At 39.0% G+C, this 18874-nt stretch overlaps 1 protein-coding gene across 26 annotated transcripts in view; it reads right to left on the bottom strand.

Moving 5' to 3' along the window:
- Nucleotides 1-13811, bottom strand: part of LOC115417777 (uncharacterized) — a 192250-nt gene extending 178439 nt beyond the window's left edge. For 21 of the 26 annotated variants that reach the window (XM_030131872.1, XM_030131861.1, XM_030131864.1 and 18 more), the window contains exons 1-5: nt 13799-13811; nt 12988-13047; nt 11794-11844; nt 9934-10569; nt 9799-9864 (exon numbers count right to left, since the gene is read on the bottom strand). In XM_030131872.1, coding sequence (XP_029987732.1) covers nt 9799-9864; nt 9934-10569; nt 11794-11844; nt 12988-13003 — 769 coding nt within the window. In that variant the 5' untranslated portion in view covers nt 13004-13047; nt 13799-13811. Of the gene's footprint in view, nt 1-9798; nt 9865-9933; nt 10570-11789; nt 11845-12987; nt 13048-13798 lie in introns of those variants that run through there. The other 5 variants (XM_030131869.1, XM_030131885.1, XM_030131865.1 and 2 more) reach the window with 4 other exon arrangements.
- Nucleotides 13812-18874: the final 5063 nt, after the last annotated feature.

The raw sequence follows: 18874 nt of genomic DNA, 5'->3' as shown, positions 1-18874 counted from the left end.
AAACATTATTTTCTGGATCTTAAATGTTTCCTTCTTCCATTAAAGTGTTGTTTCAGTATTTATGGGATGATGGTTTCAGGTTTACACATCACACCTGTTCCAGTGTTTTGATTGGATCCAACACAAACAACTCAGATCAATGTTGTGATTCAGTAATATGTGGTTCATGTTTTTGCCCATTAGTGAATATTTGTTCATTCCTAAATTCAACAGTTGTCTTTTAGTTCAGAGTGAACAGCTGTTTAGTTTAGTTTAGGTTGGTTCACTGTTGGATGTGGTTTCCTTTTTCTTCTTTACATTCAGTGGGTTTAGTTCTAGGGTTTGGTTTGTTGTTTCATCTGTAGTTTTTCTTTGTTTTCTTGTGAATAAACTAGTTTTGTGGGTTTTCTTTGGCAGTGGTCACAGAGGGGAGTCACTTTTATGTTCCATTCAGGTTCCCCTAGACCAGGTCCAACACAGCTTTTATACATGAACTGTGTCAGTGTTACTTTGAACTATAATTCTGGACTATTTAATGTCATATTTTGGACTAGTTTATTTAGTTGTTTGTTGAGTTCGTCCTTTGTCAGGTCTTTGTGTCCACAGCTCAGGACTGGAAACTAGGGATGTCCGATAATATCGGCCCACCGATATTATCGGCCCGATATTGGCATGAAAATGTAATATCGGTGAATATCGGTATCGGTTTTTTTGCCTATTATTAAAACCAATAAAATAATGCCTTGATTTCACCGGCATTTACCGACGCGTAAATGAAGCATTGTTTGTAGCTAACAGAAATGTGCAGTTTTCAAAATTGTACAGTAGAGTTGCCACACTGTAATAGACTCATGGAGGGAGGGAGAGAAAATAAATAAATATGGCATTTTTTCCACAACTTAACTCCTTCTCCGCCAATGACGAGATTTTCCGTCACTCCGTGTTTTCACTGTTATACTGTAGTTGAAGCTGTTGCGGATTGTGTGAATTACTTTCCTTAGTCCAGAAACAAACAATTAAGCAGTTTTTTCGGAAAAATGACGGACCGGGTTTAATGTTTTCGCGCTGGAGTCTCCGTATCCCATGGCAACGCATCCAGCGGCAGTCACTGAATGAGGAAATGCAGACTGTGCAGGAACCACGTGCAGTTTCAAAAGCCTTAAAGATGATTATGGAGACAGAGTCCGACAATTCAGTATATGATGGAGCTACAGAAGAACCATTTAGAGACAGGAACGGAGAAATAGAAGGTGAGGGAGACGGAACACGGGAAACACGGAGCGGCTGAGGTCCGACACGGGGGGGGGGGGGCGCGGCGGCACGGAGCAACATGGGTAAAATGACAGGAGGAAGAGAAAAGAGACATTTCTAGTGGACATTCAAGAAGAACACAGACATGGGACAAGACAAAGGACAGTGTTCATCTGTTAGAGTGAGTTCAGATTCAGACTGAGGACACAGAACAGATTCAACTGTAGAATGTCAGCAGGACACAGGTAAGACACTGTTGGATTTGGCTTTAGTAGGAAATAAATAAATGCATGCATATATTCATACATAGATAAATAACTAGATGTCCATATAATTATTTCCAGATCAAACACAGCAGGTGGTCCAACAGGAGGACCTGGTGCAGCCAAGGAAAGGCCAGAAATCTACAGTATTTAGTGCATTTGTTTCTTTTTTTCTTGAAAATGAGGAATATTGAAGTGTTTATATCAAAAAACTAAGCTGCTATGTGTTAGACTTATAACTGATGTATGTAAATGTGATAAGTTTAGAAGGAACCTGGTGCTTTAGAAGATGTTTGGTCTAAAGTTTGGTGTAGATTCCTCTAATATTTTGTGGAATGATGGGATATCTTAGAGCTGCTTGTTATTATTATTGTTGTCTGAAAACCATTTAAACACCCTGACACACTTTAATCCAATCAATGACAAAAATCTGGAGGACATTCTACACCAGCTGAGCTCTTCCTACTGCTGTCTAGATGTTTTAACCACAGATTTTTTCAAAAAAGTTTCACATGTCATGGCATCTGATCTGTTAGAGATTGTAAACGTGTCTGTAAGCTCAGGAGTCTTCCCACAGACCCTGAAAACAGCTGTTATTAAGCCTCTCCTAAAAAAGAACACTCTAGAAAAGACCTCAATGAACAACTACAGGCCGATATCAAATCTTCCTTTTTTAGGTAAAATCATTGAAAAGGCTGTGTCCCAACAGCTAAATTACTTCTTAACAGTCAACAGCTGCTTTAATGTCTTTCAGTCAGGTTTTAGACCACATCACAGCACTGAGACAGCTCTGCTCAAAGTATTTAATGACATTCGCTTAAACACAGATCATGGTCAGATCTTCAGTTTTAGTGTTACTGGACCTCAGTGCTGCATTCGACACAGTCGACCATGATATATTACTTGATCGACTGGAAAATTGGGTGGGACTATCTGGCGCAGTTCTTGATTGGTTTGCATCCTACTTAAAGGGCAGGGATTATTTTGTGTCAATAGGTAACTTTAAATCTGAGCAGACCAAAATTACATGTGGAGTCCCCCAAGGCTCCATCCTGGGGCCCCTTCTGTTCAACATCTACATGCTTCCACTTGCTCAGATCATAGAAAAAAAACAAAATAGATTACCATAACTATGCAGATGACACACAGCTCTACATTTCAATGTCCCCAGGTGACCATAGCCCCATACAAGCACTGGGTAAATGCATGGAGCAAATATCTGAATGGATGGGCCATAACTTTCTTCAGTTAAACAGAGAAAAAACTGAGGTAGTCATTTTTGGACCCAAGGAGGAACGTCTTAAAATCAGCATGCAGCTCCAGTCACTTCAGTTAAAAACTTCAGACCGGGCCAGGAATTTGGGTGTTGTCATGGATTCAGACCTGAATTTTAAAAACCACATACAAACAGTTACAAAGTCAGCTTACTATCACCTCAAGAACATTTCTAGGATTAAAGGACTGATGTTGCAGCAAGACCTTGAAAAACTTGTCCATGCCTTCATCTTTAGTCGAGTTGACTACTGTAACAGTATCTTCTGTGGTCTGCCTAAAAAGTCTATTCGACGACTGCAACTGATCCAGAATGCTGCTGCTTGAGTCCTCACTAAGACCAAGAGAGTGGACCACATCAGCCCAGTTCTGAGGTCTCTACACTGGCTCCCTGTCTCTCAGAGAATAGACTTCAAAATTCTCTTACTAGCATATAAAGCACAGAATGGTTTAGGCCCAAAATACATTAGAGACCTTCTAGTCCAGTATGAACCATCCAGACCACTCAGGTCATCTGGTGCAGGTCTGCTCTGTGTTCCCAAAGTCAGAACTAAACATGGAGAATCAGCGTTCAGTTTCTATGCTCCGTATATCTGGAACAAACTACCAGAAAATATCAGGTCTGCTGAAAGTCTGAGTTCTTTTAAGTCCAGGTTAAAGACTCACCTGTTCACTGCTGCCTTTGACTAAAAGGCTTTTGACTTTTTAAATTTTATATTCTCTTTGAAACTGCACTGCAACTTTTACTTTAATATGTGTGTGTTTTTATTTTTATTTTATTTTATTTTATTTTATTTTGATTTTATGTGTTTTCTTACTCGCTGTTTTTAATCACCTTTTATATGTTTCTTTTATAATTTTTTAAATGTGTTTCTTTTTGTTTCTTTTATTTCAATGTCCTGTGTGAAGCACCTTGAATTGCCTTGTTGCTGAAATGTGCTATACAAATAAACTTGCCTTGCCTTGCCTTGTTATTATTATTTTATTTTGTGATTTGGAATACAGTGTTACTGTTGGTAAATGAGAAAGAGTCAAAAATGTAAATAGGAAATCAATTTTATCTTGAAAATCAACATGTGATGTTACCTAAAATTAGTTTAATATCCCACATATATCGGCAGCGATATCGGTAGATATCGGAATCGGAAATTAAGCGTTGGACAATATCGGCATATCGGTTTTTGGCAAAAAAAGCCAATATCGGACATCCCTACTGGAAACAGATGAAGTTCACACCAGTGAAACGTATCAAGTGTCTGGAAACTGGACATTGACTCATGGAAGTGACTCCAGAACAAGTCCACATTGTTGTGTGATATGATCTGGTCTATGGTCTAAAATAGGCTGCATGTCAGTTTGGATCTGCTGAGGTGTCATGTGAATTATGGACCAGAACAAGGACTGACTGGTCCCTGGATGTGACCACAAGAGGAAAACTGATGACAAACTGAACAGACAGATTATATGAACGGTAACTACAGAACCCAGAACAACTTCAGCAGAGATTAGAGTTGAATTCCAAAGTCCAGGTCCATCAGTTTCAGATGGAAGCATCTGTCACTGTTTGAGCCAAAGTGGGGTTGCGCTATATATTCATAAATCAGTAAAATGTATGGTCTTAACAGAGATGACATTAGAAATAGATGAAATGATGGAATGTGTGAATCTCGAAATCAACAATGAAAAGAAAAATATAATTATAAGCTGTATATATCAATCACCTGGTTCAAGTATTGAACTTTTCAGTGAATGGAAGGAGAAACTATTTTCCCCTGTAAAACAAAAAATATTTATCTGTAATAATAAATTATCACTGAATTTAAATAAGACTAAAGCAATGATGTTTGGAAACCCTCAAACCATCTCAGAACTACAGATCATGATTGAAGGAGTCCAAATTAAAAATGTAAATGAAAACAAAATTTTAGGAGTTATAATTAGAGCCCGAACAATATGGGATTTTTGGGGCCGTTGCTAATATCGATACTGGGGGCTAAAAAAAAGCCGATATTCAATATATTGGCCGATAACCGATACATTGGCTGATATAAGAACACTGATCTACACAGGGTATAAGAATCTTATTTTAGATAATTGTGGACAGGTAGATAAACAGTTGCATAAATCTTTGTTTATGTCACAAAGATAATTTACACAACTTTCAAATGCAAACTATGCAATCACAAAAATAATTACAGCAAAAAATATGACTTGCCACAAAATTATGCTTTCCCTCACAAATTTGGATGTGTCTGCCTCACGGCACTATAACTTCCCATGTGGAGTAAGGACTAAATTGAGCATGTGCAGAGTGAATTAGGTGAGTCGTAAGTTGTTCCTGATTGGAGCAATAGCAAGAGTTACAACTGACCCGTGTTACAACTGTCCCCAGTCTCCCCTACACTATTAATACCCAGGTGTGCCTGCAGAAGGAAACTGTGAGGTAGACAGGAAGTGCACGGATATGGGTGTGTGTGGGGGGGTGAATACTTCATTAGAGGGGGGTCCGTGATTTTTTGGGGGGGGGGGGTCATTGTCCGAACAGGAGTGAAAGTGAAACTAACTCGCTTTACTGTTGGTCTAACTCTCTGGGCAGTACACACACACACACACACACAGGAGGAGCGAGTGACAGAATCTCCGCAGCAAAAAAGTTAATACATGGGCTTCATATTGGCCAATGTTGATTAATTGGCGATACACTATAATTGGCCCGATTAATCGGTCGGGCTCTAGTTATAATAGCCAGTAAATTATCATGGAAAGCCCACATCAGACACATAAAAACAAAAATCTCCAAAAGCCTTTCAATCATAAAGTGAAAACATACGTTGATGAAAATGCACTTTGTACTTTCTACTGCTCCTTGGTCCTCCCATACTTCACATATTGTATTGAAGCGGGGAAACGGTTACCAATGCACCATTAATCCATTAGTCACAGAAACCAGCAGTACAGATCATACACAAGGTTGGATTCCTAGAACACACCCATCATGTGTTCATTCAGTCAAAACTATTAAAAATCCACGACCTTGTAAAATATTTTACATCAATAATCTTATTTAAGCATTCAACAAATTACTACTAAACAATATACAAAAAAACTTCATAATTCAGGAGAGTTCTCACAATCTGAGAGGTTTTGGAGACTTTACATTGCCAAAATTTCAAACCACTCATAAATGTTTTTGTGTGTCCGTATGTGGAGTGAAACTTTGGAACAGTCTGGACATCCAACACAAGCCACGCCCACATGTCCACCTTTTTAAACTGGTCTATAAACAGATGGTCTGGTCCCAGTATAAAGACAGAGGGTCCTAATACTTACGTTACAACAATATTCTGTCTTGTCTGATTTTGTTTGTTCCTTGTTTTTTGTGTGTTTGTTGATTGTTATGTTTGTTTGATTGTTGTTGTTGTTTACTTTGTCTTATTGTGTATTCATTTGTGTTGTCTTCAAGGACTTATGTCTGTATGTATTTATTTACTTTTCTGGTATGTCAATATGGGTGTGTATATATGTGTATGTGAGGATGATCAGTGAGGTTCATTACTTACAAAAGAGACTTGACTCCTCATATATTCTGCTGATATGAAGTTGAAGGATAGACTGTTGTGTGGACAAGGAGTGGGATTAAATAAGTTCTACTTCCTCCCACTCCTTTTCAAATGTGCAAATGAAGTCATACTTCATATATATGTATAAGTTGTTTTTTTTCCATGATTTCTTACTATCTGTTTTATTTCTAAGGACTAAGTAAGATTACTTTGTTTTGTTGCATATTCGAAACAAACTAAACTAAAAAAAAAATAAAAAAAGTGGATTTAATGGAAGATGATCAAGGAGGACTCCACTATTAAAAACAAGTCATAAAAAAGTGAGGCTGGAATTTACCAAAATGCTTATTCACAAGCCACAAAGATTCTGGGAAAACGTCCTTTGGACATGTGACGCACCACCCTCAGCGGTGTAAGCAATTTATGTTAGTTGGTTTTGTTCACTTCCTGTTTTATTTTGGTGAGGGGTTTTTGTTCGCTTGTGTGCACTGTGTCTGTCCTGTCTGCATTCTCCCTGATTCCCTTGATTGTCTTCACCTGGGGCTCATTACATCACTCCCTTTATATACCCTCCTCTCCTCGTGTCTGTTGTCAGTGTGCCTTTCATGCCTTGCTGAGCCAAGCTCTCCCTCAGCCTTCTCCTGGGCCTGTATTCCAAAAGATTCTGAGAATCCTCTCACAGAGCTCCTAACTTAACCTAAAAATTCCTAGCTAGGAGTCTGAGCTTAGGAGTGATTCCAGAACACTCTCAGAGAACTCTGAGCAAGGAATGGACAGAAACTCCTTTCTTAGTGAGGAGGTGTGGTCGACCCCGTTGCTAGGTATGAGTCATCATTTCAAAAGCTGTGATTAGTTGATCCTAAAAGCTAGAAAAAAATATACTTTTGATGATAATGGGCAAGGGATGGACCCTCAAATCGATAAACCTAATCATAGAATCTAATCTTATGAAGACTGTGTAATTGTAAATAATATTTCACATAAAAGAAAATATGTTAAATGAATAGTAAGCTATACTTTAAAATTGTCCTACAAAACGTGAAAAACCTCAGGCCCACTTGCACAGTATTCACATAGTGATAGTTATATTTATTTGCTCATATTAATTGGCATGCTGGTAATTTTTGCACTTTCAACTTTCAACATTTCACCTCAATTTGGTATTAACGAGGGTAAACTGGCTCAGCTTTCATCAATGTCTGTGATTGCTGACTGGCCTCAGGAGGTTGTGACCCTGCTGATGGAGGGTTGTGACAGACACAAGTCATCACTGCTGCATTGTTGCATGTTCCATGTTGCAAAATGCCTCAGTGTTGTGATGACTTTCATTTGGGTGGTATTGCATTGTGGCGTTGGGTTGGAGAAGTAAGTGTATCTCTAATGAGATCAACCACAAACAGGACTCCTGCACGATCCACACTGTAAAAAAAATCTGTAACAGAATTTTCACCATTTATTTTACAGATTTTTCCTGTATTTTTAAGATACAGGAAAATATCAATGAAATGATAAAAACAGACTGTGATTTTACATGTCAAATAACATGAAAAAACTGTAACTGTGAATAACCATAAAATTTCCATTTTTTTAAAGAAATTTTTTGTTTTTTCACAGAAAAATACAGTTAAAATACATTTGCAAATGTATCACAATTTCACAAATATTTCTTTTCTATTAATGAGATTAAACTGTTAATTTAAAGTTTAATACTGTAAAGAAAAAATAAATAAACGAGATAAAATTACTGACAATTAACCGCAAAAGAAGTATTTGTTCTCTAAGTTTAACCAGACTTGTTTGTTAATTGACAAATATCTTGTGTAATTACAGGAGGTTTCACAACAAAAATGTTGAATAAATGTATTTTTGTGAATGTATAACATGTATAAGCACTGATAAACTGTCCAAATACAGTTTTATCAGTGGATCGTGCAACTGAGTCTCATTGAAAATTATTTATTTATATATTTGTAGGTAATTTGATTGTTTTAATACATGTAAATATTCTTTATTAAACATTAAAAAATAAAAAAAAGCAAAATCTCATGTAAAGTTAGGGCAAAAAACTGTATTTTAATTATGGAAAATTACTGTATTTTTATGAGATGGTTATTTTCTGTTATTTAACAGTATTTTTTCAGCACCCTAGCTGCCGGAATAATACCATTTTTTAATGTGTTTTTTTTTTTTTTTTTTTTTTTTTACAGTGCAATCTGTAGTGTTTAATTAATTCACTGTCATCCAGTGTTTGCAGAATCTCCCTCCTGCCTCTTCCATCGGCCATTTTGTCCTCTGCTTAAGGAACTCCTCTTCCCCTTAAAAGTCCTCTACCTGCTCTGAACAGATCTCACCTTAGGAGCTCTCTGAAGGGCTAGGATTCTTTAGGAATAGCTTTTATCTTTACTAGGATTTACTCTTAATTTTTAGGGGAAATTCTAAGAAAACATCATGATTCTAAGAATTTTCTTAGAATTGGGCACTAGGAGCAACTCTTTGCACTAACTGGAACAACGCTTTGCTCTAATTGCTCTTATTGTAAGTTTATTGATACCACATTTGTGAACCCCTTTTTGTTAGTTTTTGATACCACATTTGTGAACCCCTTTTTGTTCCTTTTATTTTTGAGCAAATAAATACTCAAACAAAGTTCCACCTGTCTCTGTCTCATGCATTTGGGTCCTAGCCTTGCAAACTTGTAACAGGACAAATGAGACAAAACTGTGTTTTTTTGGTGAGTCACATCATCTCTATGTCCACAGATACAACTAGAAGCACTCGGAGAGCGCAGACCTCCGCCAGGGCTGATCAGTGGGCCCCCCCCCGTGGGCCCCCCCACCCCTGATCACAACCAAAATTTAATCATTTCTTCCTTATCCCATTTCCAACAAACCCTGAAAATTTCATCAAAATCTGTCCATAACTTTTTGAGTTATGTTGCACACTAACGGACAGACAAACAAACAAACAGACAAACAAACAAACCCTGGCAAAAACATAACCTCCTTGGCGGAGGTAAACATGAGACAAAGAAAAGAAGGCTGTACCTACTGTGAACCATGGAGGAGGTTCTGGTATGTTCTAGAGCTTTGCTGTAGCTGTGATAGAAACGTCCTCTTTCTGATATTAGAACACTGAGCTAGTGTCTGTTTGTTGGTCAGTGTAGATGTCTTGTTCATTGTCTGCATCTATCCCCTCTCACTGGGGTTACTACTGTAGTGGGACTCCATCAGTATGATGTTCTCCACCCTGCTTCATGACTGACTGGTTCCATTTGTCCATTTCACATCAGGACGTCCTGGTTCCACAACACCTGACACTGACCTTGTTGACCCCAGTGACGTCTGAGTCCATATGACTGTATTTCTAATATCTACTGTATCTATACATAAATACACCTGTAGAACTGAGTATATGGCAGAGTTAACGGTGCTCAGTCTGGACTAGACAAACAGTACAGGGAGGATTTTACTCACTGTCAGATGAAGGGTTTGTCCCAGAGACAGAGAAGTCTGATTGGACATGTTTTACCGCAGTCAGTCCTGTAACAAAATAACATTATTAACATCAGCAAAATTATGCAATAAAATCATAAATGATCCTCCTCTTACCAGCATCTTTAACAGCACCCATGACACCAGAACCTGTTTGCTTCAGTTTGAGGTCCTCATGACCACCTGGTAAAGAAGATGGTGTTTCCTCAAATTCTTCGTAGCTCAGATGTTCTCCGTTGCTCTCTTTCATTATTTGACCCAGTCGTGTTAACAGTTCATCATGATGAAGGTTCTCCATCTGTAGATGTCTGTATCTGCATCTTCTGATCATGTCTTTTACAGCTGGACGTTGTCTGTAGGTGTCTGTGCGTCCTGGACTCTTTTTTCTTGGTGAAATCAGAACCAGTGTTTGATTAAATGACTGATCACTGAAGTTTTCAAGGAATGATTCTATTCTCTGTTTGTGTTTTTCAGTGAAGTCTTCAGGCTGTAGAACCAGCAGGAACACATGAGGTCCAGGATGTGAAGCACCTGAACAGTCTTTTATGAACTTCATCAGCTCATGGTGTGAGATGTCAGACAGTAGATGATCTGGGGTGTTGATGATGATGACATTTTTGTCTTTTATTGTTCCACTGGTTCTCATACAGGAGGTGAGTTTGTCATGGAAAACATTCTGATCCAGGATCAGGTTTCCTACTGAATTCCTCTCAGACCAGTTGTTCCCCAGAAGAACAACCCTCAGCTCAGACACTGAAAAGACAAATAATGTAAATGCTGAATGATTAGTAGATGTTAAAGGACTGTTTGAGTTGATTTGAAGCCTTGTCTGATGACTTGAACTGTTTGCTGACTCAGGGCCGGATCTATCAAAGGTTTGCTTGTATTAAAACATGTGCAAACTCACTGCACATGCAAAAAAATGTACAAATTGATTTACTAACAGTGTGCAATAAGGGTTGCGTCTTTCAAAGGTGCAAAATAGCTTGTCCGCATCCAGTTAGTATATTTGTAACAATGAATATGCAATTTGGGGCGTTTACGCGCAGGAGGAGAAAATGTAAATATATTAATTTAGCACACACAAAGTGATTTATCAAACCCCAAAGCAATTTTACTGATAGAAATGGCGTCTATATTTAACTCGTCTCAAAAGAAGGAGCAAACAGGATGAATGCATAATTGCGCACACATGGAAGTGATGAAGAGACAAAGAAATGACGAAACATACACACACCCACACACACCCACACTTTACAGGACTCTTTTCCACTCCTGATGATTGTGATTAAAAATACGCACCGACATTAGGCTACAGTGGGACTAAATTATGTGCGTCTGACAGTCATTCAATTCAACTACCCCCCCGCGCTCGTGCACACACACACACCTTTAAAATGAAAAATACATGAATGAATGAATGAGTCATGCCACACCTATGACTAAACTCCTCCAACGTCACATTTCCTTGCGTCTGGATCATTACAGTCACTGTTCCATTAGTGCTGGTTTATCCCAGAGCACTTTTTATAGTGGATTGTCTCCAGAAGTGAGACAGGAACTCAGAAAACTCTCATTTAAATAGAGGGGTCTCCAAGACTTTGCACCTGTTGTCATTTGTGCAAGCAGTCTTTGTAAATCACCCGAAAACTGTGGTCACACCCCACACGCAAAATTCTAGATTGTGCAAGCAAATTAGTACACGCAAATTGGGATCTTGGTCGATCCGGCCCTGAGTGTCATGGACAGATGAGTGTAAATACTGAGTCCTGTTGGTCAGACTAATGTGTCTCATCAACCACATACATTCACATCCTGCCTTTATATTCAGCTCTGTTCATGTTAGTTCTGTTCTGGTTTATAATCAGTAGCAAAGCTGCACAGGATCAATAATCATTCAACTTATAAAAGTCTTTAAACATGTCTGTTGGGACTGTGAACCTGGAAATTATTTAATTTATTCAAGTATTGACTTACTGAAATCTGGTAGCCATTCATAGCTGCTGCTGCGCCTCAGAGGTTGAACATCTGTAAAGACAGACACACACACAGTGGTTTACTCAGGTATTTCTGTCTTTGTTGTTCTGACAGGACAGTATGTCTGCAGACGTCCACTGTGGAGACACTTCCTGTGGACGATGAAGATCAGATCCTTCCATTGGATAATTACTGCACACATGAATATGTTTCAGTTTCTACAGGTTCATGAACTGATGTGAGTACCCTCTCATTTATTACACAACTATGTCAGAAGAACAGATGTAAATGTGTGCATTATTGACCTGAATCCAACAAAACAACTGAGGAGAAGAAACGACTAAAACTGGGTTCAAAACTGTCCTTTATCAGGTCTTTGTGTCCACAGCTCAGGACTGGAAACAGATGAAGTTTACACCAGTGAAAAGGTATCAAGTGTCTGGGAACTGGACGTTGACTTATGGAAGTGACACCAGAACACATCCACATAGATCTTTTTCACTTCTGTATTTTTGACCAGAAATATGCAATCATTGCATTCTACTTCCTCACTTATCAGGGCAACTCTGGCACAAGAGAAGAACAAGTGTTCCAGGCTGCTCTGGTTCTGTCCAAAAATAGCCGTATCTGGTGGATTCAGGCGGTCTGGGGGAATGAGGGACCAAAGTTTGTGATTAAAAAGGGTCATACATGTATTTCCCTCCAAGCACAGGCAGACATGTGGCTTTGTTGTAACAGGTTGATTTGAGGCTTGTCCTCCAAATCCACATCAGAAACTAAACAGTATATAGATGTGACAAAGTACGGGAAACACACAGACTTCTGTTAAAGACTGCTGTCACAGATAGGAGGAAGAGCCTATGGTAACCTGCAGGCGCACGGCCCGGAGGCATGAGAAAGATGAAATTAATTTGAGGATTTCCCTTTTTAAAAATCGTCCTAATTAAAAAAACAATTTTGATTTAAAATCGATAAATTGTGCAGCCCTACTTGGACGAATACACCAGGATGTGTTTATGTTTCATTAAATGGCCTTTACAGGAGTTTGTAAATCCAACTATTGACTGGATCCTGACGTCTACAGATGGATTCTACCAACGTGCATATTATTAAACACATTAACCTGTGTTCACATCATGTACTTCTGTCCTAAACTTGTCGTCTTATCTTGGGTCTAAACCCTGTTGGACTCACCAGATGCTGTGGCCATGATCCAACTCTTCCAGACATGAACAGATTCAGCTGCTGCAGCGTCTGATGGAACCGACACAAAACAACAAGACTAACATTAAGTGAGTAATGACAGATGAAAGCAGGGCGTGTCAGTATGAAGTATTTCTCTGAAACAGTGAAGACATGGAGCTGTCCCTTCTCCGTCCACAGTAGATCTTATTAATTCAACACATTACTGTCAGAATCTGTCCATTCCAAAGTCCATGAATGTCCACGAGTCCACCAGTACAACCCAATACAAGTCACACTCACGTCCTGTTACTGAAGACTTCAAATATTTACTACTTCAAACCACAGTAAAAGTACATCAGAGTACCTGTAAATAAGGCATTGAAGGCTTCTATAGCTTCTAGAGCGATATAAAGGAATACTAGAGTGTATCTGAATTAAACTACTGTTCATTCAGTCCCATTCTGGACTAAAGTACATGTAAGAACAGACACAGAAAGGGATTTCCTGAATGAGTCACACAGTAGAAACAACACATTTACATTTATATCATCAAATACAAACACTATGTAAACTCTTAAAATACTCTGTAGTCAAATGTAAAGTGTGTGGGTCCTGGAAGACACTGTTCAGGTCAAATAACCCAAATACTTTAGTGTGAAATGAAGCTGTTTTCCATGTTTAACCTGTATTTACAATGAATTTATAACCTTTTACACCTCAGCATCAAACTATGAATTTACATCATAATAGTCAGACAGAAAAACAAGGCTTATCTAACTTTAGAAGCACTTTTTTTTATCAGGATTTACAGTGAACTCACCCGTTATACAGTTACTGCATCAAAGAGATGGAGAAGCGAAAGTAGACGCTGCCTTCATGTGCAATGGGAAATACAAGTTAGGCCTCCTCATGTCTTATTTCCACTGGAGAACTGGGGAAAAAAAATTAGATCCATGAACTACAGAGATGAAAATAACCCTTGACCTTTACAACATGGCGGAGAAAAACGAAGGATTAATCACAAATGATAAATGATGCTCTTATTACCGTTCTGCTGCTGTTAGCTGATGGTTTTGCACATTTAAAGTAGTTTACACAACATCTAAAAGAAAATCTAAAAGAACATGGAGAAGCAGACGTGCAGCAGTCACTGTTAATTATCTGTCAGACATTTTTATTTCACTGAAACAAAAGCACCTGAACACAACACACTCATAATTTAGAATTCACAAGCTGAAAGCATCATCTTCCCGATGGCACGTGAAGGCATCATTTCTCTGTCCGCGGCTTAGTTCCTGTGGTTTGATTGGACACCATAGTGCAAATGGGCGTGGCCAAAACATGTCAAAAAAGGGTATGCACATACGTCACTTCCCCCAGGCCACGCCCCTCTAAATCAGACTGATTGTCTTAAACCAACCTGCTCAACATGACGGAGTACAGCAGTAAACACAGCCAGAGCAGGAAAATGTGAAATATGAAATTAAATGAAGGACAGTTGGACTGGACATGGATCTGTACGAGTTACCAAAGAACAAGTGGTCCATGAACACTGACATGTGGACACAAATGGAGGATCCTGACATCCAGGGTGGAGGGGATCAGCGCTATTTATACCTGAAACAAATATACATGGTTTCATCATCACTGACAACCAGGGTCCAAAACTAGGGCCCAGAACCAGCTGATCCAAAGTGCATTTCCAGTAGACCGTGGACTGACCCCAGTGAATATATGCATGATCTACTGGGACTGAGGAGATTTACTGAGTCTAGCTCAGATCAAGTACTTTATCCAACACACATACTACTGCTGTGGACCAGCAGGGCACCACTGGATTCTGGGAAATTAGGAGATTTTTCCAACCTGTTTTTAAATTATGATGTTGTTCTTGTAATATTATGGCTTTATTGTCAGAATATGACGACTTTAATCTCAAACGAATAACATTCTTGTTAAATTATGAGTTGTTTTTTTTTTTTTTATAACTGCGACTTTATTCTCATAACATTGTGATCCTTTTTGTATTCGGCTTTATTATCATAAAATTACGGGTTTTATATTGATATTTTATGACTTTATACTCGTAGTGAAAAGTGTTTTTATTACCTCCACCAAGGAGGTTATGTTTTTGCCAGGGTTTGTTTGTTTGTTTGTCTGTCTGTCTGTTTGTTTGTCTGTCCGTTAGTGTGCAACATAACTCAAAAAGTTATGGACAGAGTTTGATGAAATTTTCAGGGTTTGTTGGAAATGGGATAAGAAAGAAATGATTAAATTTTGGTGGTGATCGGGGGTGGGGGGGCCCACGGGGGGGGGCCACTGATCAGCCTTGGCGGAGGTCTGCGCTCTCCGAGTGCTTCTAGTTTTCTTATGTGGCCCTAATACTCCATTGTAGCTTTATTCTCCAGTTCCCTGTATTTGAAAAACTGGGTTAGCCTCAGTTTCAGTTAGTTTACTAATCATGTAGGAGCCCAAGGTTCAGAATCACAAAATGAAGACAAAAACCACAAAAGATCTGATCATGAAACCAAGAGCTTTACTAAAAAGTAACGTTAGCCAAAACAATACGTCATTTAAGGTCTGATTTGACCCAAAAATTCAGCATAAAATAATGTTAGCTGACACCAAACAGGATCCACAGATCTAGGTTTGGTTTCCTGGATTTGTGGATCCATCTACTTCTCTTTTCTTTGTCTTTCGGTGTCTGTAAAACCATAGCTCCGACTGCTTTAAGAACCTGTTCATACAATCAATCACACAACAGCTCTTCCCCATTTTTTATTAAATCTTGTTCTTCAGTTTAGACAGTATTGAAGCCAACGCTGTCACTCATCTCCCTCTTTCTGCCACTCAGTGGGCGGAACCGCGGTGCCCTTCGGTAGCGGTGACATCACATACATACCCTTTATCGTGCCGTTATGTTGTGTTGTGTTGTATGTCTGTACTGGAAAAAAGACACATGCGATTATCCACAGTGTAGTGTGGTATTTGCTTTCTCGTCTTTTAACACCAGCCCATACAAAGTTGACTGAGACCCTCCCTTCTGCTTTCATCAGCATATCACTTTGAGCTCCTATTATGAAAGTAAAACCACAGCTCTATAAACCATATGGAAATGGAAAACACACATGGGCGGCCGTGGCTCAGGAGGTAGAGTGGTCGTCCAATAACCAGAGGGTTGGTGGTTCCAATCTGTAAGACACTTCACCCTCCTTGGCTCCAGTGCTGCTCCTCACACTGGTGTATGAATGTTCGGTGGTGGTGGGAGGGGCCGTAGGTATAAACTGACAGCCAAGTGTCTGTCAGCCTGCCCCACTGTGAATACATATAATAATAATCATAATTAACACCGCAAGCAGTGTTATGGCCCTCACCCTCCTGCCCGACCGCCTCCCCACATGACCGTCAAGGCCACCCGACCGTGAGAGGACACCGTATCGTGGGCTTGATCCGACATTCTGTGAGATACACAGTTTTATACTTCTGAAAATGAACGCCTCATCACAGACTTGTCACTGCCACGCCCAACATTTGATCAAAAATGTCATTGGTAACGTTTGATCACACGTGTGTAGGTGATTTTCACCAAATTTGGTCCAAATTGGATGTAAACCCTTATTGGTCTATACTTCCACCCAATATGGCCGACTTCCTGTTGGGTTTAGGGCGGGGCCATAATGTAATTTTTTACTTGTCCCAACATGGGCTATGTCTGTACCGAGTTTCATGTTTGTACGATGAAAGACTCATTTTGTGATACTTTTTCTTGGTGACTTCAAATAAAAAAAAAATTTAAGCCAGGCTTGAATTTTTGGTCAGATAAAATAGACTTTTTGTTAACGTTCAGGGGGTCAAAATTGCATTCAAAGTGTCCAGGAAAAATAATAATAACGGAACCATGCGATTTTAATAAGCCCTCGCTGACTAGTGCCTGCGTGGCTCGGGCCTAATAATAATAATAATAATGATAATACTAATACTAATACTACTACTACTACTACTACTACTAATAATAATAATAATAATCCATTTTATTTGGATAGTGCTTTTCATGGAACTCAAAGAGTCTTTACATAAAGCAGATAAAAACAGAAACCAAACACAAACAGATAAAAGCAGGTGCAGAAGGCAGGTATATGAATATAAAACAGTTAAACATTAAAAGCAATCTTAAATAAATGAGTTTTTAAAAGAGATTTGAAGGTGGTGAGGTCAGAGCAGTGTTGGATGGTAGGTGGGAGGGAGTTCCAGAGGGTTGGGGCAGCAATAGAAAAACCTCTGTCCCCCCAGGTTCAGCGCTTGGTTTTTAATGGTGTGGCAAGGAGGTGAGCAGAGGAGGATCGGATGGTGTGGGAGGGGGCATGGGGCTGAAGTAGGACAATGAGCTGGGGGGGTGGGCCTGGTGATGGAGGGCTTTGTGGGTGAGGAGGAGGATCTTGAATGTTATTCGGTGTTTGACAGGGAACCAGTGGAGATGTTGGAGGACCGGGGTGATGTGATCATGTGATCGGGTGTGGGTGAGGAGACGAGCGGCGGAGTTCTGAATGAGGTGGAATTTAGTGAGGAGTTTAGAGAGTAAACCATAGAAAAACAGACCAGAAATGCCTATTTTTTTCATTCATTCATTTCTAGACATCGTAGATGTTCTCCCTCCACGATTGACTACGAACTCTAGACTTTGTACAAACTGGAAGATTCGTACAAATCCGTCATTCATAAGAATTTCTGGGATCGAGGCATTAGCGTTCTGTCCTTGAAAATGATAACGTCCGGTCTCAGGAAAAAAAAAAAAAAAAACAACAGGCATTTTTGGTCCATTTTTCCATTTCTGTCAGGTAGTATCTTTATTTTCTGTTATTAGAGAAAACGAAAATCAATCTGTTTTTTTTAAAATTTGGTTTATCTGTTTTGACACTGAAAAAGAAAAACACCACGAAATTCCATTTTAATTCTTCTATTTTAACCCTGTAAAGTCTGAACCATTAAATCATTGACAGAAAATTCCAGTTCTTTGAAACTGGAGCCTTTATTGGTCCTTCTGAACAACCAAAAAGAATGTTTTTCAAATATCAATTTCCATGTATGAGTTTCAATTTTGTATCATATTTGATCCATTAGGTCTCAGTGCTCAAATATTATTTTTGAACACATAAAAACATAATGTAACACAAATATGTCTGATGAATTGTTAATTCCTTTTCTAAATGGTCCCACTTCTTCCTCCTTCCTCTTTAATGACAGTCTTGTAGTGTCACTGGAAAGGCCTCTGGTGAATGAACTCCTCCCCCTGGTGGATTATCTGTGTATTGCATGTATCTAATTGTATACATCAGGTTTTTCAAGACAAAAAAAAACCACACTGATCATGTAGAGGGCTTCAAAACTCATGGATCAAATACGATACATTCGGCGTTGGAGGGTTGAAGCGAAAATCAATTAACCACTAGTTGTTCTTTTGTTTCTGAAAAAACAATAAATAAAAAATTCAATAACCGAAAGATACACGGACCAACAACAAACACACACTCTGTGAGTTCTTGTGTCAGATCAGATCGAGTGTTGGGAGTTTAATGAGGTCAGTGATCGTTGAACCCATTAACTGTCCATCATTCTAGTGTTTACAGGAGGACACACCTGGGCTGAAGAATAAGAGCAGGACATGTTTATCCAGTGGGTTTTATCATGCGTGTAAATTACAGGAGGTAAATGAGAAGATAAATAAACCTGTTTGTGGCTGATTAAAGCACCATCTGTCTGTGTCACTGGAAAATAAATGTAATGTTTATTTGTGTGGACGGTGTCATCAGCGCCAAAACAATATTGAATGGGCCATTTGGTCCTTACGTTCTAATTTAACCAACTTAAGTAAATGAGTCGGTCTGGGAGCAGTTAGTGG

Source organism: Sphaeramia orbicularis, chromosome 4, assembly GCF_902148855.1.
Source record: "Sphaeramia orbicularis chromosome 4, fSphaOr1.1, whole genome shotgun sequence".
NCBI lineage: Eukaryota > Metazoa > Chordata > Actinopteri > Kurtiformes > Apogonidae > Sphaeramia > Sphaeramia orbicularis.
This window is presented reverse-complemented; position numbering and strand designations above follow the sequence as displayed.